The sequence below is a fragment of the Trachurus japonicus genome, chromosome 15 (genome assembly GCF_045865225.1).
Source record: "Trachurus japonicus isolate A0001 chromosome 15, Traja_1.0".
NCBI classification, from domain to species: domain Eukaryota; kingdom Metazoa; phylum Chordata; class Actinopteri; order Carangiformes; family Carangidae; genus Trachurus; species Trachurus japonicus.
Window position 1 is genome coordinate 17,591,877 of NC_140921.1, and position 27,402 is coordinate 17,619,278.

Sequence of the window (27,402 nt, forward strand, 5' to 3'; positions counted from 1 at the left end):
TAGTAACACAGTAAGCTGAAAGTGCATGAAAGTGTGCTGAATGTGTGTGAGAACACACCGTGAACCCAGGTGCTCTGCTTTCAAGTATGCCTTTCCTGTTTGCCCCGCAGCTGTTTCATCCCAGCCAGTGACCACTTCACAGCTCTGCTGTTTTCTTTCTGGGTGGACTTGTCAGCAATGATCAAATCAGACTTTTGTTAAGTGTAAATTTCCTTTCCAGACATAGCTGATTACTCCACCCATTTCTAGCAGATTTGATATACTTGATTTTAGTCATTAGCAGCTGGACACCTCTGTGTATTTTTGTTTCTGGCAGTTTTTTTTTTCTTTTTGATTCCCATCAGGGGTAATGTTTGTGAAGGATTAGGTCACAGAAAATCTAACAGCTTGAAAGGGTTGTCTTTGGGCAGCCAAGTCATTTTAGTGGAACCTTGTAAAATAAAAGCCCAGTATACCACTGGGCTGCAAGTGTCTAAAAAACCAAGAACCCAGACTGCCCCTCTAACCCGGAAAATGCTATGCATCATACAGCAAACTGTGTTCCTGGTGCAGAGAAAACACTTTTTCAACAACCACTATTCTGCAGTGTCATGCATTAACAACAAGAAGGAGGCAGGAAGCTGAGGACAACTTAGTATGTGATGAAGTTTTATTGATTCACAGTAATGATGAATGAATGCAATGTGATTTGTTCTTTAACTGAAATTTGCCTCTGACTCAGCCAGTGTCTTTCCACAGTTAATCAAAACTTTCCTAAACACAAACAAAGCTTTTCACCTTCATACCTTGAATTCCCCCCCCCCCAACAAAATAAACATGGGTACAGGATACTTTTTGGAAGATCATTTGGTGTCGTCATGAACGCATCACAGCTAAAAACAACCTGAATCACATCACATGAAACATATTCCATTTTCTTGAGATGAGGTGAATGTCCCTGAGAGCACAGTGAATATAATTGTTGATAAAGCACAATTCAGTGCACACTCTCAGTGTGTTTAAGACAAAATACAAGTCTAACTGGCCATGGAAAACAACATCCCAGTGCTACGCTAGCAAGGGTATAAATACAGTAATATAGAGAGTGGTGAATATGAACCAAAGGAAGCTATGAAATGTCATATAACTTAAAATAACACACAGAATAGACCATGGTAATGTCAATAGGAACTGTACACAAGCACAAAACAGAACAAAAAAAGTATATCAGCAAACACTCATTTTAGACTTTCCAACATTAGTATCATCAGTTTTAGTGTTTGGACTGGTTTTCATTATTAGAAAAGCAAATTTAGAAAGGTACACCTCCAAAAAAGTTGGTGGGTCAAAATCATAAAGGCCAGTGAAGAGAAAGACAATCTGTTAAAGAAATTAATGAGTCTACATGAGCCTTTATGAGTGACGTGTCCTTTCCACAATGTGTCCTGGAAACTGTCCATTAGACACCATCTAAACGGGTTTAACCGCCAAGACAATAAGCCACACATTAATGGGGCAAAACAACATGATTAACACAAGTCCCATGTTGTAAAGAAAATGGAGTTGCATCATGGTTTGGTGTGGTGCTAAAAACGTACTTATTCAGCAAAGAAAGACGTGTAGAAAGATAGAGTGTTGCCGGCCCTAAGGAAAAATAAGGCCACTGTTTACTGTGTTGAAGCGTGAATCTGGGAGTTTATTTTTTCTCTCAGACAAACATGTTGTTCTCGTTGGAGAGCTGAAAATGCCAGCTTGTGGTCGCCGTATGGCTGTCTACAAAAAGGCAGCTCTGGTAGTAAAATAAAAAAACTGTACGTCTGCATAAGTCTTTCTCCAAACTTCATCCCTTTCTATCCTTCTGTCTTACTTTCTCGTTCTTTCTTCCTATCACCATCCCCCTCACTAAATCTCTCAGAAACTCTTCCTAGTAGCTTGTGTTAAGTTGGAAATCCAAATTTCCAAGTAACAATTCCATAGTGTTTCTTTATAAAGCACATGCTATAGCCCTAACCTTGACCGTAACCTTAAGTCTAACCCAAACAGACGTAATTAAAAGGCTTTTTATATGCTCTCAAAACCCAGCCTGCCTGCCTACCACAATACAGTGGTTTTGTCAGCATGGTCTTCCCTCCCATCAGAGGCTGTGAGAGAAACATTTTGCAGCTCCACTCGTTTTAATAACTAAAATAAAATATGTCAGTAATAAATCATTTGCATCATGGGTATGTTCTAATATTATGTCCTGTAACTATTGTATGAGATTGTTTTTCCTCCCCAGTTAATTATGTCTGAAAAACAAAACAAAAAAAATCAGCATTGTTAATTAAATGCAAGCTAACAAACTCTTAACCGAGCATGCTGTGTAAGTGTGAATTCCATGAATAAATAAAGGTACAGCATAAATAGTACACTTATTATGAAAACTAAACACAAACCTTATATTTCACTTTCTGAAATGTAAAAACACAATAAAAGTATCTTTTTTTAGATAAACACCCTAAAAATCAATTTGGTGGCTAATTAAAAATAAAAGTATGGGGGCAAAACTAGAATACTGATGTTTAAAAGATAAAGTGCTTTGTTCCATAAAAATAATTTGACCTCTTCTTACCTATTCTAGATGAGAAGCAAAACTTTTAGAGCATGGCTACACTTTTATAAAACTATGATTTTGTTAAAACCAAAGCAATAGTAAAATACCTAATTGTCCTTTAAAAAAATCTACCCTAAATGCATTGTACAACACTGTTCACCTGAAATGCAGTGAGGTTAGTATATCAACATACAGTATTGATAAAGAGCACCAATATTGAAGTAATGTAAAAGCGCAACAGTTACAAATGATCCAAGAAGTGAATAATTTGGAAAATAATACCAACAGACCCAATTCTAGTACTTTTTGCTACAAATGATCTAAATTACATTTTTGAAAGATTTCCCAACATGTTTCCCTATCATATATGACATTAATGCTTTCATATGTTTGGAATAACTAAATTAAGTTACTAGTAGTCAGTATAGATAAAAATCAGTATAGTCTAAAACAATATCCATTATCATATATGACTAGACTAAAAAACATGTTGAGCCATCTGTTCACTCTTGTTGTCAAGTGTGTCACTCCTGTTGGCGGTAGTCTCTGCAATGGTTGCGGCTGTGTTATGATGTTCTGAATATTTTATCCGCATCTGCCAAGGAACAGGAACCATTTTGTGTGTTCTCTGTTATTGTGGGTGCTAAGGTCCCAAGAGCCAAGGGCCGTTGACCTCAGCCCACCCTGAGTAGTCTCTGGGCCCCACTGGAAGGCCTTTGTACCGAGCCCTGGGGTGGGCTACACAAAGTTGTTGGTAATTTGCCTCTGGTGCTCAAACAGGTCTTCGATCTCTGCACTGTAAGCGTCACCTACAAGCGAAAAAAAGTGCATAATTACTGTATCAATGACAAACAACAGGGGAGAGATGACGATGAGAGTAAGGTGTTCTGTCCTCACCTGCATGACATCCATACATGTAGGCTCTGTGGCCGTCATATTTGCACCGACATCTCATGACATTGTTCATAAAGTCTGACTCAGCCATGTCCATTGAAGGGTTTACTTCTACCTGCAAAACAACACAATCATTCACAAACGCTGTTGACAATGAGCCTCATGCAATATCACAACAGAAGATGTTTCTGACTGTGGAACTTGTAGTTGTGCGTTTCATCACTGCGACAAACATTTATTAGGAAACAGGGAAAATTGATCACTTTGTTGTTTTTCCACTTTTATCTAATATTGTATCTTGAGCTGGCCAGGCTCACGGACAAACCAAGGAATAAGTCTCCTTTCTCTACTCACTGAGAAAACCATTTAAAATAAAGAGCACTGGGATGTAAAAATGAGGGCCTGTTATTAAACAGCACTCACGGCTGGTATTGTTTTTTATAGTCAATCCCTTTCTCATCTATAAAAAGCTGGATGACTTTTCCATACACTATTCCTATTTGTAAAGATAAATACACCACATAGTACTCTCTTGTGATCTCAGCATTGGAATGATGACCACTTGGTCTAGTCTACAACTGGGCATACAACATGTGGTGGTAAAACATTTTTACAGTGTCTTATGTAAGCATGGAATATACTAGTAGATGTTTAAGGGAAGCCCATCGTAAAATATTTTATAACCCGTATGAAAACATGTAACAAAGACACTTCAAACATGATCATGGGCTGTGTTAGAAATTCTGCTACTTTACAGCTGAGATTCAAGTAATGTGGTTTTACCAGTGTAGCCCCCTGCTCTGACAGAGGCCAACTCTGCTCTACTCCTCCCACTAACATAGGTACGCAATAATAATGACTGAATAGCCTGAAATTTAAGTGTGTTGCAATAGAGTAGTTATACAAAAGGATAACATGTCTGAAATCTGCCTTATTTTGAGTGCTGCTGTCATAGCCTGTCATTTGAAGAGCAGCTCTATAACTGCTGATACAACCATTCTCTTAATCTGGCCTGGTGATAATACTGAGAAGCCATTTACTCTAATAGCTGCTCTGTAAACTGCTACACCCACTTTAAGTACAGGTTCCAAACAGCTACGGGGAGAAGGAACGCACTACGCTACACTAAAAAAAGGAAGGAAAACTTTTGAAAAAACTTTGTGAATGCACAAAAAGTGTCTCTTAATTTTTCAGGGTAAATTACAGTGTTGGACCAGAGTGTATGAGGCCTTAGCAGGGGGCTGGTTTAGAGGCATAAAGTGTTGCTTGGTGAGAAAGTGGCAATAAAAATAAAAACAGGGCAGGAGAAATTCCTTGGTGGCAAATTAGCCGTTCTTAATGGAAGGGGGCACTAGGTGCTGCTTGACTAGAGGGAGGCAATAGTTAATTTGGGTAATTGGTGTGTTTCATTAGCACTTGGCGGTTCAAGGGTAGGTCTTCTGAATCTATGTGCAAAGCTCAGGATCAGAAATCTGTACTTTACCAGATGAATGAAAGAACAGAGAGAGAGAGAGAGAGAGAGAGAGAGAGAGAGAGAGAGACTTTTCTGATTCTGCAGCCTTACAAAAGAGCTACTTCTTGCATAGTTTACCTTTAGCTTTCTGTTCGTCTGTCATATTTGTCCTGTTTTTGTCTCCTCAAATGACCCTGGCCTTTTCAAGTTCAGCTCTTCTCTCAGATTCTTTCTCTAATTTATCTCAACTCCAATGTCTGTCCTCATCTATCATTCTTTTCCTCTGTCCGCCTCCACATTGTCCTGAAGCAATGCAGTGCTTTATAATTACACCCTACTCAACATGCTTAAAATACATTCCCTTGGCACATGCATCTGCACATATTATATATGTGTCACATCTATAATGAGTAAATTAAATACCCGTGCATTCAATGAAGAGTAGAGGTGTAATTACAAAAACTAAGTGTGACCTCTCGTACAAAATGGGCAACAGCAGCAATTATCAGACAGTGAGTTGCACTGGTTGTCAACAGCTAGGATGTAATTGGCAGCATGCTAAGATCTGAGGACTACTGCATGCATACCATGGTGGGATCAGTAGTCTGAGCTGGAAATGGAGGATAATGGGAGATGGAGTCCTTGATGTGTTTTAGTAAAGTAACCACAATGACTCGACTGAGTGACCCCGGGCAAAGTAATGACAGACGGAGGAATGGCTGAGGTGATGACTGTGATGAGGGAGGTCGGTGAGTTTTACTGAAATAGACAGAAACCCTAACCATCCAGGGGGAAGTGGGAGCCCGAGAACCTCTCTCTTATGGGCTACATCCCTTTGGCTGTAAAAGAGTGATTTCACATTTTAAGAAATAAGTTAGCTGTTTTTCTGTCAGAGTTAAATGAAAACATTGATTCATTGATCCATTCATATACCTGTACAGTATCTATAAAGCCACAGGCAGCAGTGTGTTAGCTTAGCTTAGCAGAAACACTGGAAGCAGGGGGAACAGCTACCAAGCCCCTCTAATCTAAATCTAATACCAGCTCCTCTTAAGTTCATCAGTTGACAAACTGCATCTTGTTGGTTTTAATCTGTACAAAAGCTTTGGTGTGAAGAAGTCACACTGTGGTTTTTATAGGTAGTTATGTTTGTAGTTATGCTTATTAGAGAAGAATGCATTCTCTCATTTACATGAAACTCCTAGTAAGGAAGTAAATCAAAGCATGAAGTAATAATATATGATTTTTGTGCAATAATGAAACATATACCCTAAGTGCAAAAGAGGAGAAGTAAGTGACAATGAAATGACCTCTGACCTGAAAGATGTAGTCTCCTGGCCGTACATCTGTCACGTCAACCCACTGACAATCGATATCATGGCGATAGGTATCCCAGCAGCCCACAGAAATGCCCTGGTCACCCATGTTGTAGCAAGAGAACCGCTTCTGGAGTCCTAACACATTTACATACACCAAAATAATTATCAATCACAACATCAAAATTAATTTAATGCTTGGCCCTCTCCGTTTTTTTTAAAAAGCTTCCTGTATTGTGTTGGACTACATGTAATTTCTGCTTTTTCATATGAGCCATTTCATCCGTAATCTAACAAGCAAATGGAGAGTGAACAAACAACGGCAGCGATTTAATACATTAACCACAAAGTAAAAATCTAAATAGCCGTAGCTGGAATACTGATATTAATTTCCTGTTCCTAATGGGAAAGAATATTTGACTGGGAATGAATAGTGTTGAACATTACCATCAGGGCAGTACGTGTCCTCCAGACAGAAACTGGCCTTGTGTCCCTCTGCAACCCTTGTGCCATTTAGAGTCAACAGGTCGTAATGCGTGAACACCTCGATGCTGTGGTAGTGCCTAGGACGAGAGAGGGTAAAGTCCAGGTGAGAGTGTGTGTGTGCGTGTGTGTGTGCATTTACACTAACTGAACACTGGCTCCCTATGGCTTGTAGCCTAATGACCTCACTGCTTGAACATGAGCGTGGGTGTCACCGTAACACCTCTCACAGAAGCTTGTTTTAGCACCAGCTTGGTAGTGCTGTGTACTTATTCTGAGTGAATGGGGGGCTTTGAAACACACATCCATACCTCTGATGTGTTGTTGTAACAAACTGAGGCAGACCTGACTTGCCCATGGGCCACCCTGTGCTTTGTATTACACCGATCTGTGGTAACTGGACTTGTTCAACCGTCATTTCTGCAGACGTGTGCTGCACGGCGGCTAATGAACCTGGAGAGACGACAACACTGTTTCAGGCCACCTATAACATACTGAGACACGTCTCACACAGCCTGTACTGTGGCCTTCAAACGACTCCTTCTTCGCTGATGACGACAGGTCTGAACGTGCTATCGTCATCTCACAAGAAACTATCACACTGAAGGGAGGAAACTGAGAGGTAGAGGGGAATGTGTTAAGAGTCCACCTGAGGACAATATGTCATCTATTTACAACTAACGGAGAAAGTGCTGCTGAGGCCGGGTGACAGACAAAGGCTCTTTTGTCTAATGGTCGCGTCACGTGGAATGCTACCTGCAGACCCCCTTGTCATACCACATGAACCGCTGGCACAGAGATTACACTTCAGTATGTTTTCTTTCCTGGAAGCAATTGAATGCAATTAAATTAAATATAACTCAAATTACTCAACATGGAAGGAGCTATGTCACTAATGCACGTACAAGCTAATTTGAACCAAGAACAGGTGTTTATACGAATATTTACAGCCCTTAAAAACCACGGTTCACCTGTATCCAGGACACTCTACCACAACCACAGTTTTCCCAAAAACACTTAAAAGGCAACTGGACTCTCCCACATATAGCAAGTATTTAAACTGTTTTCATTGCAACAACCTACACACCCAAGCAACTATACCTGTGACACTGGTGCCACGTCCAGCTCTCTCTTGTGGCTTTGGGTCTGAAATCGGACCGACCCAGGTTCATGATGCGGGAGGAAAAGCGCAGAAGGCGTCGGTGGCCATAAGGCCAGTTCATCCGAGCAGCAGATGAAGACAGGCAGTTTTCCTCATTGGCACAGGTCAGCAGGTGGAGGGGTCGGTCCTCCAGGTAGGCTGTCTCCTGGACCAGCTGGGCATCCAGGACGAGGTCAGGTGCCGCTGAAGCAGGTCAGATGTGAGAGGTTATGTTAGGATTCAAACAGAAGTAGAGGAGAAGATGGGGAGCAACAGAAAGATGGCTCGACTTACTGTCCGAACAGCTGACCCCGGCAGCCTTAGTTCCACCTCCACGGGGACAATGGACATGGTTGTTGCGACGACATTGTTGAATTGAAAGCTCTGTGCCCACACAGTGAGCCCCACTGAGAAGCACATCAGCTGCATTTGGGTCACCGGTCCAGTACCAGGTCTCCTGTCAAAAAGAAGGGTGTGGGCTTGTCAAGTTTTCTGTCGCTGACCAGTTGCATAGCTTATTGTCCGTCACAGTGAATACAGGTCACTGTCACTATGGATTGGTCTCCATGTGCTGATTTGTTTCAACACGTTTGTTTGTTCTTTTGTCGATAACTCAGACACTGCTAATGGGATTTTGTCAAATCTTGAAGGATTGATGCCTCTAACTACTCTAGTCTGACATTTTCAAAATTACACTAATTGGTTTAGAGGTGGGAGTGCTGCATAGTTTTCTCATTCAGGACATCATGCCCATCCTTTAGACTAATGATAAGACATTGGTAATAAATTGCAGGTGTATGTTGTGGCATTTTCAAAATTAACAAGGTAAAAGGGTGGAACTGCCATCATGATCAAATGAAAAAGATTGCTGCCATCTTGGCAGTAATGGATATTGTGTTGTTACCTGATGAGCACTGGCAGCGAAGCCCAGACCAAGCTGTCTGCAAACCACCATGGCCTCGTTGATGCCCCAGTTCTCACTACAGACAGAGCCCCAACGCTTGCGACCTCCAACCTCCATCAGCACCTCCACACGGCCCTCTGATGGGACTCTACCACCGGCAAGCCGCACCTAGAAATCCATTAGATCAAAGGGATTCAATGGATGATGTCGTATCAGCAAAACCCAATAAGTTTGTGTCTTGTGATGGTGTAGTTTTCGCACCGTGTTCTCCATGCCGGTCTTAGGGACGTTACAGCGTACTGAGGCGTCCTGGCTGTGTTTGAATGTCCATGGCTGGACTTCCTGGAAGTAGCAGTCTAAGACGGAACGCTCTGATCCCATACACTGGACATTGTTGATATGGATTGGTCCTGTACCTGAAGAGGAAGGAAAACATGGTGGATTTAAGGACTATGTTGTAAACTAGAGAAGCTTGCTCATAACTGAAGGGTTACATTTCTATGCATTGTGCATTGAGGCCACCCACAGTAGATACACAGGCATTAGCAGCCGCTCTCACGCAAAGACGCACATGCAAGCAAGGCTCTGTATTCTCCTCACGTGAATGAGCTTTCTCTACTTTAATCCAACAATGAAAAGTAAGTTCCTATCTGTCATGACAAAATGCTCCTGCAAGCAAAGCAGCACCAGCACCAGCATCTACTTTGGGCATCTGTCACACCTCATTACCACCATTCTGTTGCTTCTGGCACAACAACAACAACACTGTGTGTAGTCCACCACCCTGGGTGAACAAATAAGGCCAAATCAGTGTCGACAAAATAAAAGACTTTCACTCAAATACGTTTGTTGTATAAAACCAGATAATCTCTCAACGACATGGAAGAAAAAGCTTAAGATTTGCTGAAAACAAACAGCTGTCGACATAATGGTGAAAACAACTAACTATGGCTTTGGTGTTTTCTTAAAACAAAAGTCACAAACTGCACACTTGGAAATTGGTTGGTTAGTGTTGAAATAAACACAACCAAAACCACACAAACTTCTGAAAAAAGAGGAAAACCAACAAAGAAGGGTGAAACGAAGATGACTGAAATGATAGAAACCATACTGCAGCCTAACCCAATGTGTCCCTGCGTTGGTTTGGGTAGATTGTAGGCCTGCTACCATACTGGTCACCATGCGTGGGTTCATGTGAGTGAAAAAGACACATCTAAACCACTTCCGCCCCTATCTAAATGTTAAAGGCCACAAAGTAGATCCAAACTTCCACTGTTTAAGTTATCAACAGAAACATGGGGCCTCGAGGGCTGCTCAAAATGAACAGTGACATGCTTTTTTTAAACCTTAGTTTGGGAAATCCACAAAACCCTGAAATAAATTCCAAGAAACTGGCCACACACACTTACATACACACAAACACACACACAGTAAGTTGGGGTGTTTCAGTCCCTAATGTATAGTGCCCTATATGTACGGTATATGTACTTCGCAGTAAAAAATTACACAGTAAAAAATAACAATGTTGGTCAGGAAGGGAAATAGAAACATAGTCCCTGTAATTTAACACATGATAGTGATAAATGTAATGATGACTGGAGTTGAAGCAGATGGAGTCTGAACAGAGCTTTTCTTCACTTTCAGTTTCCTAAATGATCAAGGCTTGAATTTAGTATAAAATCGCTAAGGTTGACAACAGCTATGGGAGCAAGAAGGGGGCATAATATAAAAGTGGTATCTTAAATTTAGTATTTACAAGACATAGGTTGAGCTTGATTACTATATAATTAGAATTGGCAGATGCCACAGATCATTTGGACAGATTAGAAAATTTGCTTAAGGGGATGGAAAGAGGGTAAGATCGGTCACATTCTTGTTGAGAATAGCACAAATAGTTGGTTAGTGGTTACAAGGGAAACCCTGTTCTTTTCCTCTCTGAAATTACACTCCATTTTCGGCACATTAATGTAGTGTGAGTAGTGTTTTTCTTTCCGTGGAACGTCGCTTTTGATGCCTAACACAAACGTTCAGTCATTCGATAGCTCTGTTTCTCAGCCAAGTGCTTGATCGTGTAAGTTTGTAAACAGATGTTCCTGCCTGTCAGTATAGGAGAAGCCAACCAGCGTCAAACTGATATTTCCTTTGTCAAAAGCATTTCAAAGCTGGTTATCAAGTTAGAAGATGACACAGTTAAGAGTATATGCATGACAAATCTGATGAGTGAGACTACATTCAAAGCTGCTGTCTACCACCCTTCTCAACCAGTAGAGCGCAACCTTTATCACATTTGCTTATCATAGATAATTGAGCACTCTCCTGTGGGGTCTTACTGCCACAGACTAGAAGATTTGACAGATTGAGGATTTCTCACGTACTGACACAAAGCAAGTGTACCTGAGTGTAATGCAGTGTGATGTGAGGGTGTGGGTGTGTTACCATCTATCCCAAAATGTTGAGGTGTGGTGAGAGTAAATTACCTGTATACATATATGAAACATTTGTCCAAAAGTACATCTAAACAATTCACTCTTTCAGAATTTGTTTCTCAGTGAGAGTTTGTCCCATCAAAGAGTCTAATTTCGGCCTTTTCCAGCATCATATAGGCCTGTGTTTATGTGGCCTTCAAGCACATGGAAAATTATATGTCCCAGTAAAATGTCAAACAAACTGCATGTTATAGAAAGGAAGCTGTGAGAGGACTTTGAAGTCCAATCATCCAGCAATGGCAACATGCATGTAAGTGTGAGACAGATACAGAAAAAAGGGAGACTACTGTACCGTGAGTGTGCATACATGTGTGTGTGTGGGAGTCTAAAAAAAGAGCTTATGTACATACAGTTTACATATGTTAGGTGTGTTAGAGCAGTATTTTAATCGTGCAAGTCCAATAACAAACGCAAAGTGGTAGGTCTTGAGCACACAGGCTGTGTGGTCGTCTCCAAGTGCACCTGCTATTTTGGTTCATATATGTGCAGTGGCTCAAAGTGCAAACGGACTGAGGACTGAGTGATGAGTGTGCTGATTAACATGTAGGGGAGACCGGGGTTGGTTGGCTACAGGGGTTGGTTGGCACACCCCTGTTTTCTGGCCTCCTGTTGGTCACAGACTCACAAATGTGACATCAAAATGACCATCTTTTTGAGCTGCACTTATCTAGTTTGTTAAAACATCTGAAAATTACTCACTTTTTTGCTGAGGGCAAAAAATCTGTTTTTTAGTACCAAAAGTAAAAAATTGCCCCCCGCACTTAAAGTGTTATAAAATTGCTTTGGATAAAGATATTGGAAATGTGTTACTTCCAGTTTGTAGAGATAGAAGTCAGCTTCAATTTGATATGAAACTTGAAAGTCTTTGATGAGTGATGTTAACTGGGCAACATCATATATTCACAAAAGTGGGTTTATTTTGGTCGGGGTTGGTTGGCACACTCATGTCGGGGTTGGTTGGCACACACAAACCAACCCCAAAATGCAGTATACATATATTAAATGTGATTAAACATAATTTCATACAATTCAGGGCACTGAGTGAAGAAATGAGCACATGATTTATGCAGTGAAATGGGCCACAAAGCCTCCATATGCCAATACTGTAACACCAGTGATTCTATATAGGCCTTAATGTAAATAATCTGCTTCCACCCCACACAGCAAATCTAAAACACAGTGAGATGGAAAGACATAAAAATACAAAGAGGTGATATGCTATATTTAAGAATAAATTATATGTTCATTGAATATTTTCTCTTTAAAAAAAAAAAAAAGAAGCTCAAATCATTTACTGTTTGATGTTCTGTGTACGTGTTATCTTGTTTGTGGCCTTAAATGCCCTGTTTTAGTGTTATACATGCAAATATATGCATGCACTATGCTATCTCCTTAAATTTGAATATATTGGAATTAAATTTCCAATTTATTATTATATTGGTTGCTTCATCCATTCATTTTTACATTGTGCCAACCAACCCCATGAAGTGTGCCAACCAACCCCGTGTCGGGGCTGGTTGGCACAAGTGCGCAGTATGATTTTATTCATAAATAAATTGATTTTAGAATATAACTGTGGACATGGAAATGTGTTTAGTTAAAGCTGACACCTTAACCTTTCATTTGATGCTGGTTTGAGTATTCTCACATAAATGATGCCAGAGTGCTATGGCAAAGAGTGAAAAGTGTGCCAACCAACCCCGGTCTCCCCTATGTACCCCACATTGGTTAGATTAATATGATGATGATAAGTAATAAAACTGGTTATATTGTTGGCAAATGTGACTTGGCAGAACTTGCTTCATCACTTCAAGAATAGAGTGTGAGCAGCTGATTTCTTTTTTACATTGGCACCCTGCAGCACATGTACTTTTCTCACTTCCCTTCTCCCTGTACACCAACAATTGAATCTCACAAGTCTGGAAAACTGGCAGAAAAAAATCATTCCCCTCGGGTAGCATACACAAAACTGTACGCTGATACAATCAGGCACACAACCCTTTTCTCTCCACAGACCACCACTCTGCTGAACTGTTAAATCAGTTATGCCACAGGAATAATCCCTGTAGAGAAAGCCTGAAACACTAAAGAATTAAGTCAAACTGTAAACTGTATATTTTATGGTGCCTATAACCGGCATCCTCACAAACATAAATTAACTTACGATATTACCCAATTAATATTTATGCAAACAGAATTTGGATTTGGATTTGGATTAATGTTTTTGACATGTGTGAAGATCTACTTGTAATAGCGTAGTATAGTAATAGTACTGTAATAGTAATACAGCACATTGTGGAGCCTGCCTGTGTGGAAGAGTACCAAGGAGTACTGAGTGAGTTGGGTAGTTCCAGATAAACAAACTGCCCTGTAATTTTTTACTTTAGATCGTACTCTTAAACTGGTGTATTATTTTGAGATGGGAATTCTTGTAAGCGGCGAAAATACACTGATTAATCGTCCCTCATTGACAACAGTGTATTGCCTGTGTCTCTGTGCAGCGCGATGCACAGAGGGTGTTTCTCAGTGGGGGAGAGCAGAGACCTTTCTATTGCATCCAATGTACTGGGGCATTTGTAGCTCATACAACCCCACTTCAAAAAAGCTGAAATATCGCTTTAACCACATGAACAGTTTTTAATGCCAATTAAGATACTGGTTTAATTAAAAATAGTTTATATACATTGTATAGGAGTCAGACATGAGTAATATATGATGAAATGGAGGGTAGCCTAAACCTGCCATTTTGTCAAACCATACTGCAGCTGCAGAGCCACATCTTAAAGCAGATATCAGTGGAATGTTTTTGTTAATATAAGTCCTAAATAGTCCTATTTTCCGTCAGCAATCACTTACATGAAGTATTTCAGCCTAAACACGAGTCTCTCCGTCACTCTGCTCTGCTGTAACCCGAGGAGAAAATTTTCCTTGTGGGATACAAGTGTTATCCAATGAGGGGAGAGAACGGCATGAAGGGCTGTGTGTGCAGCCAAGGGATGCGCGTGAATGTGGTGACGTAGCACGAGGACCAATTGATGCCTGACAAGGGCGGGGGCTGCTAACTCATGGTGCGTTCAAGGAAACTCGTACTTTGTGTTTTTCCTTCCCGTGAACTCGTACCAGATCGAACTGGTACGAGTTCACGGGTCGGAAGTTACGAGTGGCCGTTATAGGGAACTTTCACAGACAACAGGACGGTAAAAACACGAGCTACGGGTTACCTGGAACGCTACCAAGTCGTAGTTGTGACTTGAAGCTGTAACTTACGGTTTCAAAAGCCTGCCTTGAACACAGCATTAGCCGAAACGGCCGTGCCGATGATATCTGCTTTAATGTTTTAATTTTGAGTCTAATTTTATTACTTACACACAATCATGCATGATACACACATGCTAGCTCTTGCACGCTTGCAACACAAATGTAGCTTTGTGGTTAGTGCTGCCAAAACCTATTCTAGGTCCAAAATTGAAAGGTTTTTGACTTCTCCTGACAATTATACACCTTTAAACCTGAACTGTAATCCAAAGACTAAAGAAGCTGATTGAAACCAGACGTTGCATGCGACACTAACTTCCCTCAGAATAGCAAACCAAACTAGATTTTAGCTCTGTGACACTCATCAAAAAGAGAGGTAGAATAAGTGACATCATCTACAGAAACCTCAATTTCAAAGGTTAAAAGGTAAAAAGGGACTCATTTGACATACACAAAAATATCCCATGTATGATCAACTAGACAGCTAAACCAGCAGACTGTCTCCCATATTTCATCTTGATCAGCATGATTAGAGACTACATCCTAGCCTGAGGCATGGGGTAACTGTTCTCATATATCGCAGGGGTGGGGACACCACTGGCACAGCTGGATACAGACTGAACCTGTATGTCACCAAAGCTGGAAATTTGAAATCGAAGCAAAAAGACCACAGCAGTGAGTGAGTGAGTGAATGAAAAGCTTACTTGAAGTTTGAAAGATTATGTCTGTGGCTTAGGTTACCAAAGACCGAACCACCACATAAACCACCCTGGCTTATAGTGTTACACTTTGTGTGTGAATGTGTGTATATGTGCGCATGTGCAAAGTGTTTGTGCAGCTGGTAGCCCTGGCACAGGGCTCACGTAATCACAGTGGGAAATACTGCAATCAACACATTTGCAGCCTTGCAAGGTAACATACACAGACAGACAAACACACGTGTCCATACAGTATCTGATCAGTCAGCGCAGACAGGTGTGGCATCTTAGATAAGCAAAACGACTGGAAAAGTCCCTCCGTCTTCTCTGGAATACCGTGACACACAACGATAAACTCATTCAGACATCCAAATTGCAGACTCAAAGCAACTAGATTAAATGTAGAGTTTTGCATAATTTCCAGTCGAAGTTGTGTCTCTGTCGCTTACCTTGACCCATGAAAGCTCCTTGCAGGGCGTCTTTGGCTGTCCCAAAGCCCAGTTCTCTGCACACCACACTGGCTGCTGTTCGATCCCACATGTGGTCCACAATGGTCCCCCATTTACCATCTCGGAGCACTTCCACTCGGCCCTCACCCAGCCTGGGGCCGGCCTTCAGACGCACAGGCTGTACAGGGCAACAGAGAGAATATACCATGGCTTATTCTTAGGGGCAGTTTCAAATCATACTGTATTGTACTCTGCTTGTGTAGACCTGACTTTATTATTCTTACCACAACTGGATAAGGGGCCTGAGGTCTTCCTGAGGACATACGAGCAAACTGAGGCCCTGGCACACACTTGACTACTGCATGTCTCCCGTTCTTACAAGGGGAGGGACTACGTGGGATTGACAACTGAGCATGACACTCGGACAGGGAGTTCTCGGTGCCCAGACAGTGAACTTTTTCTACCCAAAATCCCTTCTTCTTTGCCATGACGCTCAATCTGGAGAGAAACAAAATCACATTTTTAGAACTATATATTTAAGATCCCCAGACACTTGGCTTTAAATCTTCAACATCTCCCAATTGCATTAAATATTTATGACTTGTTTTTTGACCCGATCAAAGCTAAATATGGGGGAAAACATCCCTCCTTAGTGTTTACTAACATTGAAAATTTGGTTAATCTGCTTTCATCAGAACTGTTTGGGTTTGGTTTGATCTGATTTGACTGTGCTGGAAACACAAGCAAACAACACACAATCACGATGTGATGCAAATGTAGCAAAAGTTAAGTGTTTGTGTAGGATCCCATCAAAATAAATAAGAATCTGAATGAAAAATATAGTTATACCTTCAAGGCAAGGAAGTTAAACTTATTAATAGACCATTATCTCAGTTCTAAAATGGTAAAGTATGGCAAAGAAATGTTTCATTACCTTGTCGATGGATCTGCAACCTTGGTATCCCATATTTTCCTATGAGAGAAAAAACATAAATGGATGTTAGTTAGTTTGGCCAGCTCTGTGTGTACTTGCGGAGGTACCAACAAAGACACAGAAACCCCTGTAGCATCTATTTTGTGTTTCATGTAACTTGTGGTATTTGTGCCACAGAGAGTAAGTCCTTACTGATGACTTGAAATTGACACCGCTCAGGGCTGACTATCTGAAAAATGACCAAATAGGACCTCTTTAAATAAAAACAGAATGAGCTATTCACGTGGCATTATGGAGTGTGTTAAGTAAGGTACAGTGATGTTAACAGCTGGTAGTTTGAGGAAGAGTTGACAGTCCTTGTTTCAGCATTTTCTGTCCTTCTTACTTCATGGGCAATGAAGGATACAGTATGTTTCCATCTGGAATGTGTGCTGCTGTATTTATGTTTAGTTTAAGTGGCCAGTGTATCATAAGGCAACAGTGCTTCCTGTACCCACTAATATAAGGATAAGTGCTGTGCTGGGTAATTTTACCCAAATTAGCCACATTTACTTTACAAAAACTAACAAAGACCTTTTGAATGTAAGACTTTTGTAATGCTTGTTGCAATATAACAGACATGTGTCCACAACTGCAGGATGTCAGGACTATAAAAGGATTAAAAAAAAAAAAAAAAAAAAACCACAAGATATTTTGAACTATGTCGTTAGACTGCAAAGCCACTCATAGTCCAAAAAAAATCACAACATTCAACATCAGTGATGTACAACATTTCTGGGAAAACAGGGTTTGACCAGGCACGATATACAAACAAAAAGTCTGGCACAACGCTGTGCTGCACGACTGAGAAATGCAAGAACCAAAGAGACATTTATGCACCAAGTAGTCGGGCTGACTCGAGAGCGATGGAGAGGAAAGCCTTCTGTTCTCTTGGCAGACACACAGAGCAGATGTGCCAAACCATGCCAGGGCATCCTCAAGCCACTGCAAAGCGCATGCACCATCACCGACATTCACATGAATTACATCAAAACACTCAAGAGATGCACACGCTACAGCATGAATACACACATACACACAAACATGCATCTTTTCAAGTCTAAATTCTAAAGAGCTTCACATCCAGCAAGGTATCACAGGTGTCGGATGCTCAAATGGTTTACAGGCTGTTTTTGGCTACAGTGAAGAAATGTTCATTAAAATAAACTCCATGTATGAAAGTGCAGGCAGGTCAATATTTGTATTTCTGACATGAACTCTAAACATTCCCGTAAAGTTAAGGCAGGCAACCTTAAAAACAAACTGATCCTTAGTGTTGGAATCAAGAGAGGCATTGTCACTGACATGATGTTATGTCAATGGTTGCGTGAAGTCACGGGCTGCTGACTGTACACTTTCCAAAAGCACGTAACAACTTGTTTCCTGATGCTGTTAGTCACTAGAAAAGACCTCTCATCCAAAATATCAGTAGTTGGAAAAGTAAGGGAAAATACTTGAACGATGCGCTGTTGAAAATGAGTATACATTCAATTTAGCAATAATTTTGCAAACAGGGGTGTTTTGCAATTTGCAGATGCTATTTCAGAACACCACTTTTCAAATGGTCCTCAGGTCACTTTCAGGTCCATTTGAAACATAAATACATCTCTGAGGAGCTTCAATTATAAACATCTGTGAATGAAATCTCAACAGCTTAAATAGCCTCGCCTGCTACATTTCAAAGCTCTGTCAAACTTTTGACTTGATGAGGCAGAAAAATCCCATAATTTTAAAACATGTGGATGACTCTAAATAAAACTTTGGCACGGGACCGACTGTAAATTGCGACTGACACATTGTATAGAATTTAACACTTATTCTTTAAAGTGCCTTGAATTACACTTGTAAAATATTCTAAATGTGTCTACCATGTGGCTCTGCAGTAACATGTCAATGTGAAGCATGCACACACAGACATTTTCCCATAAGGCAAAGATGTCTGTGACTTGTTTGTGACCTCACCACAGACCAATCAGCTAACCATTTTCCCTCTTCAGAAACCAACAGGACTACTACGCAGGCTATAAATGATACCTCCAGGTCTTTAATTTGACTGAATTTCAGCAGTTTGTTAATTTTGAACGCCATTCAAAACGATTAAATACCACTTTTTAAATTATAAATAAATTCATTAAAAATCAGGTCTTTCTCTTACATATGAGGGATATAAGTAGTAATACGATGTAAGTACAGTATAGACAGCCTCAGTAATAGTTCGTTTTCCAACTCCATAGCATTCATCAGTCTTGCTTAACCAAACAGTGTATGCAGCACTTGTTGTGGAGCCAAGAGAACAGAGGCTAATGATAGGGAGTCCCGCCCGCCTGTTAAAAGACAAGCATTATACCACTGTTTGGCTTTTATCACATTCACACTACTCCCTGATGTTATTTCTAGGTTGTCTTGTAAGGCTAAAAACAAAATCAATGTATATTTTATTTGCTTGATTATTTGCTAAATAGTAAAGCGATAATCTTGGTGTGAATGGGATTTAAAATATGAATTGCATTGCCCATAGAAACTCTTCAGTATTTTTTTTATCACTTTCAGGGAACTCGTAATTGCATCTGCATTTTATTTGCATTTTTTTCTATTTGTACCACCACAAGATTCTGAGCTCTTATTGTCTCACAGAGAGCTTGTTGACTACACACAGTAGTGGCTAGTATCTTCTTCAGCAGAAAACACAATCATTTTTGGATGCTTGGGAACATGTTATCGGTGTAGAAATCCTCATTTTACTATAATCTTTTAGTTTAATCCCCTAATTTTAAAGATATTGGCATTTATTACAATGACAATTGGAACATTTTTTTTCTCGGAGCATGTGCTGAAGCCAACATTAAATATTTTAAAATAAAATTTTAGAGTATCTATGGAAAGGGTCTTGCATGTGAAATAAATGTTTGTATGCAAAAAGTGATAAAAAAATCAGTTTGCTTCAGTTCTGTTTTTACAGCTGGATTCAACAGTCTGTTGCTAACCACAAAAATCCAGTGGCATGCATACAGAAATTGAAATATGGGAAAAATAAATTAGAGAGAAGATCCTTGAGAAAGATCGCAAAGACATCAGACAGGAAAACCAAAATTGGTCACAGAAAATGTCACCCAAAAGCCTGGAAATGATACCCTCATCATAAGAAAAATTCAGCTGAGACATAATTAAACACAAAGTCCCCAAATCACTACGGTGACAGAGGAAGACAGACAGCTGCTGACACAGCAGGCTGTGCTGCAAACTGCAGCTGTAATTGGACATATTTCACACGAGCAAGCGAAAATCTGGCTCGTCTGACTGCTGCTCATGTTCTTCTTCTCCGACTCCTCTTTCTCTTCCTACTCTCTTCCCCCTCATACACTATCTATGTCTTACTCTCTCTCTCTCACACACGGCTATAATTGGGGGTGTTTTTTTTCACTCTCAGCAGAAACCCCGGAGAGCCTTGGTCCTGACCAACCTGTAATTACAGCATCTTCAGAGTCAAGTCCAAGAGACACAAGAAGCTGAGAGACATGGCATGGTCTGAGATTTCTAAGAATGGACTGAGAGACTTGGAGCAAGGTGGAGAAACGGGGGGGAGTGTCGGCGGCTAAATTTGGTCAAACCATGCAATACAATCCTAAGCTGTCTTGGCAAATGGTAAAGTGGAAGATGTTACATGACAACTGAACATTATGATGTCTCACACACAACTCTTTCTCTGTGACTTTGCTCACATTTTGTAATTGTAATTACAGTGGCAATTTCAGTCATAGAGCAATCCTTACAATTACCCATAAGTCCAGGCTGAAACAGAATGAACTGTTTTCCAAATAGTCTTCTGCTTAATGTTGGTCGTATATAAACATCTCATTTACAGCAGCACAGATAAGGCTCCATCTTGATTTGAGAAACCAAATGCTGTAAAATAAGTGGAGTACATCACTGGTAGCTGTGGGACTTTTGGGCGTCTTAAGTCTTAAGTCAAAAACATGTATTGAGAGAGAACAAATAAGCATCTGTGGGGATAAAAAACAGGTACAGATTTGGATACAAACACATCATCGTGGTTCAGACCAGTATAGCGCCTGAGGCTTCAGCAAAACAGCAGGTCATACACAGGACAGGCAAACCAAGATATATCAAGCCACAGCCGCCTCCATATAGCCATATATTTTACACACACAATGAAAAATCAACATAATTTTTTGCCCAAACTGTGCATTTAGAATCAGATATGCTGAGTGAATAGATTATCCACCTTGTTGTGGCTTAGGGCAGATTAAAAGAGCAGGAGTGCTATTGTTTAAGTGTCTTTTCTTGACCTTAGAGGGAGATTTAAAAACAACATCTTGAAACAGCCAGTGAACAGCTTCCCCGCAGGCTTCACTCCAAGCCCTTCAAGCTACAGCAGCCCTGTCCTTTGTCATATCTCTCTTCTTGGTGAGCAGCCAAATCTCTTGTTGCAGCCATTCAAATCTACCCATATAATTCCTCACTCAGCTGTTAACTTGTACTTTTCCTCTCTCCTTCTTTGCATTAAATATCGAATCTTCTTTGCGATAGAAAATCGAAGAGGGGCATGAAAAGCATCACACCTGCAATGCGGGGGAAGCCTTGCTCTAATAAATGATCCTGTATGGGACGTGTACAGAGTCAGGCTGGGCTGTTCAACGACAGCTCATTCTGAGGACCGTTTTATTACCAAAGATATGATGCCTGATGATGCCCTCCTACAACAATAGAATCCAGTTATAGCTTCACTGTGTCCCCAATAACACAGAGTTCAGTAGTGATAGCTTAATTCAAGGGCAATGCAGAAATACTGTAGGGGGGCGAGTGTGCTCCAATAGGAGAGTTTGTCAAGTCAATAAAAAGTTAGAAAAGTCTATAAAACAAATACGTTACCCCTTCAACAGTTACAGCCTTCAGTAGCTTGAGGAATCTAGCAACTAGAGTATAGAGCAGATGTTGTGGTCTGTTGCCAATTGAGTCAGAATAACCCTGGCCAAGAGAGGCAAGGAATAGCTAAACTGTGAATCACCTAGAGCCAGCAGCTCTCCAGGAGAAGATCCAACTAGGTCCCCCTTCCACTGACGACAGAAAATGGTCAGACACTATTTATTCTTAAAATAGCAATGGAGTAATTCTGCTAATGTGTGGTCCTACTGTGGTCAAAGAGTAGAGCCTTCCCCAAAAACCACTGTCAGTTTTTTTTTTACAGGAGAGGAAATGTAGATGTATGTACAACGGGCAAAAGGAGACACCTAAAAGTAATTTAAGCGCATGTGTCATCTGTACAGTTTGTGTGTGTGTGTGAGTGTGAGAATGTGTTTCAGGATGGTTCTTTAATTGTTACTTTTTAAGACAAAATTAAACATTTTTACATTTCCTTGCTCCCTACAGAAAGTATTTAAATAAGATCTGTAACACACACACAGGCAGCACTGTTGCATTACATGTGAATAGATGCATGGCTGCCTCAAGCCTGCCGAGACTTCCCTGCCAATAAGACCAATCGCTTTACAAGGATCCTCATCCCACTCCTCTATAGTGAACTCTGTGACACACATGGTATCGATGGGACAGTTAAAGTACAATCAATGGTGATATTACACCCCTCGGCATGGGAATCTAAAAGTTAAAGTGGGGCTGTTTGTCTGAGACCTGCGAGTTGAAGATAGCATCAGAGAAACACAGGGAACGAGAGTGAGAGAGAGGCAATGAGGTGAGGAGAGGTGATTTGCCTAGAGAGAGGTGCAGAGAAAGGGCAGTAGAGAGGGTACAGGGATCCCTTTATCATCATTGTGAGGCTAAGGATGGGAGGGGGAGTAAAGAGGGACAGTAGCTGGGGGAGGAAGATAAGGCCAATGAAAGGCCTTTATTCAAAGTTGCTTTAAACGGGATGCCATTGTTGTGTTTTTTTTATTCTTCTGGATGTGCTTATTCATTTCACAATGGGACAAATGGCCTAGCATGTTGCCCTTGTGAACTACAGTCAATAGCCACATGTCTCATTTGTGTCATTCCCAGTGGAGGAGAGCAGCAAGAGCGATTCATACTCACTTATATGTTTTAGTATTGTGTTGCGTCGCCTCTGGAAAGCCAAGCATCCCGCACACAACCCGGCTGCTGTTGAGACTCCAACCCATGTCACAAACTTGCCTCCATCTCCCAGCATGCCTCACTTCCACCACACCCTCTGTCATCAGCGTTTTCCTCTTGGTAGCCATGAGGATGGGACGAAGACGGACCTCCTCGATCCGCACTTTACCCTGACTCTGAAATCACACACAATATCTACTGTTAAATATCTTTCTAAGAAGAGCACAGAAATGTATCAGAGGTAAACAGCCGTACCGGGTAGTTGTTGTGTCTCTGGAACCTGGGGATCTCTTGTTGATGTCCGTTTCCGTAGTAGCCGTATGATGGATGTCTGCGGGTGTCCACAGCGCCCTGCCACTGAGGAGCCGGGCTGCCATTGGGCCTGGCAGCGGTGGTGTAGCCTCTGCTGGCTGTCTGATCCGGTCTGCGCTCAGTGGCGCACACCACCCCCAAGTCCTCAGAGTGTTTACAGTCATTCACCCCCCAGCCGTTGTGTTTGCAGTCCTTCAGGGACTTCTCCGTGCCTTCACAGCGTACATTATCCATCCATATTGGGCCTTGTGGAAGGATAAACAATTCATTACTTCAGTCATTGTGATTTTCATTGTTTGTTCAATAGACCGACTGGGCAGTGCATCTACACAAGGGCCCGAATCAGTTCCTAAACACCCAACACTTGACTTTTACTGGCAGGCTGATTTAGGGTTGCACCTTAGCGGTGTGTTTAGCAGTAGATACACAGTATTTTACAAGGCAGGGTGCTGTAGATCTTGCTCCTTGAATCCATTCAACCTTCTCTGTAATTTGGATTTAAAAGCAGCAGTAAAGAATGTCCATAAACCACAGCAAGTGTTGCACAACTCTGGCAAGTGAATGCTGTTATTATTCTAAAACAAATGCCCTTTTTCGGCCCATATATTTGCTCTGCCAGCCTGCCAGGCGGCCTTAACAAGATGTAGACTCCAATCCCACAACAAGTTATCTTTGTCACTTTATGATGCCAGTTGTATCTTAATTGGTGGTCTTTTCATGAAGCCATGTATACACTTAATGAGCTGTGGGACACACACTGTAGCATGGAATTGTTGGGAGATACTGTAGTTTGGAGCATAATGGTACGGTATGTATGGCTCCCATTGAGTCATCCTAAACTATTTAAGATGTTAATCAGAGTAGACTTGTCATAGCAGGAGAGGCCTGGGTGTAATTACTATGATTAAGGTGGCTCTGCTCTAATTAAGTGTGTCAGTAGGCCTTGTGCTAGTCTGGCAGGGTTTGGAGACTAGTGAAAGCTAAAGCTAAACGGCCATAGCCCATATTGATATTATCAATTACACTTGTGTCTTCCAATGCTAACAGCTGCCAAAATGTCATTACAGGTAAACAATTTTAGTGGCTTAATTGCAATTCACTCACCCTCTCCTTCTCCATACTTTGCGCTGTGTGCCCAGGTGATGCCGCCCTGGAAGCCCAGCTCTCGGCACACCACGTTGGCCAGTTTGATGTTCACTTCATCATCGCAGACGGTCCCCCAGGTGTTGTTGTGCAGCACCTCCACGCGCCCTTCGTGCGCCTCGCGCGCGTAGTTGCCCGCCAAACGCACCTTGGCTGCGGGCGCGCGCGCCGACCTGCGCTGAGAGGACGCGGTCCGCCGAGGGTCAGCGCGAGCGGGACAGCAGAGAGACACGAGGAAGAGGAAGAGGACGAAGCTGAAGCAGAGGGCGCGGGTCATCGTGACGGAGAGGAGGGGGCCTGCAGGTAAAGGTTCAAACAGTCTCCATGAGTCAGTTTATTCTACTTTTGTTCACTAGTGTTTGTGACGTCGCAGTTATTTAGACCAGTAGAGTCATTTAACTGGCTTGTAAATCAAGAAGCTACATGCTGGTTTCCCTATAATGAAAACCATCAATTCAATTCCAGATACTCCCCTGGGACTTGAACTACTACTGCATGAAGACTTCAGAGTAACTCCTCAAGGAGCCTGAGCAGCCTGGTTATTAAACGGACCAACGGTGACATCCTCTGGACAAAAATATTCAGGTAGTCGAAGGCAAGAAAATAAAAAGCATCCACCGGCATGCTCCTTCGTTATCAAGCATCACACGTGCTGATGTGACAGTTACCACTTCGGTAGAAACTGAGTGCAGACGGGCACAGAGATACTTACCCGCATTTGATCTCAGTCAGTGCCACAGTATAAATGTTGCAGTGATACAATGGAAGCCAAAACACATACTTGTGTCTCGTGTCAAACGTAAGCATATAATTAGAGACACACTGGCGCACGTTTGTATTGCAATTCCCCCATGAATAAACATCCCCCAAGGCCAACTAACCAGACAGAAACATGAGGCAGGTTTTAACTGGAGGTAACAAGTGTCACAGCCAAACAAGAAGGCGGCGGTGGAGACACACACTGATACACTACATCACTGCAGGCCACAGGACTACACTCAGCTCAAAATACTGTACACAAAATCCACTTTTCTGATGATAAAATTATAAAGAAACAAACCAACAACAAGCAAACAGTCTCAAGTAAATTACAGTGAAAAAAAAAATCTAGTTTCTATTACATAAAACCTCATAGCTGTAGTTGCTTCTTGAAAACACAATGTAAAACAAATACTCTACGAATGTTTGAGCTTTTGCAGTTTTACAGTTGTTATTTTAATAAATTCAATCAAAGTAAAAAATAAATAAATTAAAAAGCAAGAGAGAACAAAAGCAACCTATGCCAGTATTTAACCCCCTTAAACACCTGTTACACTTTCATACAGATGCATACATTTTTAAGGGAAAAACACAAGATGTAAAATAATTGAAAAAATCTAGTAAGAGTAGATTTTCAAATATTCTTAAACTAGAAAACCTGTAAAAGGTAGGGTGAAAGTTCACTCACCTGGCAGGCAGCGAATGTTTGCAGTGGTGGACGTCACTGCCTAGGGGAGAGTGCCTGAGTGAAGGAGTGTGTCTACTAAATGCTCTCCTTAGTCAATCCTCCCTTCTTCCCTCCTTCTCCCTTTATCCCTCCCAGCCTCACTCCCTCCCTCCCCCCTCCTGTGCTCTCTTTCCCTCTAGGTCCGTTTATGCTCATACAGAAGTATTATTTCACATGCTAAGACATAAAGCTAGTTTATTAGATATTGCGCCACAATGTTCCAATAAAATCTAAAAAAAATCCAACTCGTAGGCTTCCTATACTGATGGGAGATTTCTCATTTTTACCAATTGTTTCTTTTTTTGCTGCTATTTACATACTTTCTATAGGCTACTGCTTTTAAACATTTGTGAATTAGGCCTGAGGTGAAACATATTCCTCAGATAAATGAGTCTGATGGTGCATTTTTGACAAATTTGTCTCCAGTAACCACAAGACTCATGGATGTTTAGTACCTGAGCAGACTTCATACATAACGGGATCCATTTTCATTATCAAATCGTGTGTTTTACTCTGATTGGGCCTCTCTACACCTCTCGTCTCTGATAGGCTGAGGATGCTTTACACAACTGTACGTTCAGAGCGTTACACAACCCTAGGTTAAACGTGTGTAAATGTAACCAACAGGAAGGACTCTGCTTCCAGAATAGTTTCAAACATCACGTTGCAAGTGTCTTAAAGAAGCTCCCTATACCACAGGGTAGATATTTCCTTGTTGAGATTGCCGCAAACCACCAACTCTAAAATAGGCTGCTCAGCCTCACCGTAGCCATGGTGAACGTGACCGATGAGAATATACCATACCGCCCCTACCCAGGAGTGTGTTACTACAGCGTAACCTATCATCATGGCATAGAGTAAGAGCATAAAGGTTCAACTAATCAGTGTAGATTCAGATATAAAAAGAAAGGGAAAAGTCCTGTATGTGGATTCTTAGCTGGGGTCACCTCAGTGCTCAGTCCTGATCCAGTTTCCTCCAGATGTCTGCAAAGACCTCTCTACATGTTTGAAACTTGTTTATTTATTTTTGAGTCATTTCAGGAGGATTCGGGACAAAATTAGCTACAAGGAAATTTTTGGCCCCAGGTTGTTGTGTTGATAAACTGTATTTCGGTTTTCAAGTAAACCTCAGTGGGCACCTTTTTAAAGCAGCAAGGTTTATTCATAGACATGAAAAATTACAATCATGACAGGGAAGGTAGGAACTGTAACATCCAGGCACATAAAATGGCCAACACCAACATGGCCATAAAAAACACTTTGAATGCAGATTTGCGTAAGGGGGGGAAAAATCATTACATACAGTATGAGTGCACATATACATTTTGAAGCTGTAATTGAGATGTTTGTGTGTGCCAGTGACGGTGTGACTGAGTGGCAGGATGGTGGTCCCCTCCCTGACTGGTAAACCCGAACAGGAAGAGCAGACCCCCTATTACCAAGGCCGACAGGGAGAAGAAAGAGAGAGGTAAGAAAATAACTAAAGGAGGGGTGCTATGGTTAAAAATATAAATATCATCGCTTTGTGACATGTCTCCATTAAAAATTGTGTCTCATATCAGACTAATTAAACTAGACTAGACAGGTGCCCCTACCTGTGAGCCAATACTTAACAGCTCAGTGGGTGTGTGTGGAAAGGAGAGTGTGTTACAGGGCTGTTGGAGGGCTCACAGGGCTGTGAGTATCTGAGCAAAGAAGCTCTCTGGGGCTGAGCTCTCTCTCTCTCTCTCTCTCTCTCTCTCTCTCTCTC

At 41.4% G+C, this 27,402-nt stretch overlaps 1 protein-coding gene across 1 annotated transcript; it reads right to left on the reverse strand.

Annotated features, from left to right (window-relative positions):
• Positions 1–797: 797 nt before the first annotated feature.
• Positions 798–25,724, reverse strand: loxl4 (lysyl oxidase-like 4). The gene is made up of 15 exons (XM_085800080.1): positions 25,614–25,724; positions 24,128–24,463; positions 22,967–23,268; positions 22,673–22,887; positions 16,586–16,624; positions 15,936–16,149; positions 15,652–15,829; positions 9,025–9,179; positions 8,764–8,931; positions 8,154–8,316; positions 7,820–8,063; positions 6,683–6,798; positions 6,237–6,373; positions 3,470–3,581; positions 798–3,381 (listed from the first exon to the last, which is right to left on the reverse strand). The coding sequence occupies exons 2-15, from the start codon at positions 24,441–24,443 to the stop codon at positions 3,311–3,313; spliced, it is 2,430 nt and encodes an 809-aa protein (XP_085656206.1). The 5' UTR covers positions 24,444–24,463; positions 25,614–25,724; the 3' UTR covers positions 798–3,310.
• Between the last annotated feature and the right edge of the window lie 1,678 nt (positions 25,725–27,402).

Excerpts from the sequence above, each read along its gene's own strand:
- loxl4 (XM_085800080.1), bottom strand. The coding sequence starts at position 24,443 with ATGACCCGCGCCCTCTGCTTCAGCTTCGTCCTCTTCCTCTTCCTCGTG. Across the intron at positions 23,269-24,127 it reads AAAGTATGGAGAAGGAGAGG|GCCCAATATGGATGGATAAT; the intron begins GTGAGTGAATTG and ends TCCTTCCACAAG. Across the intron at positions 3,582-6,236 it reads CAGGAGACTACATCTTTCAG|GTAGAAGTAAACCCTTCAAT; the intron begins GTCAGAGGTCAT and ends GTTGTTTTGCAG.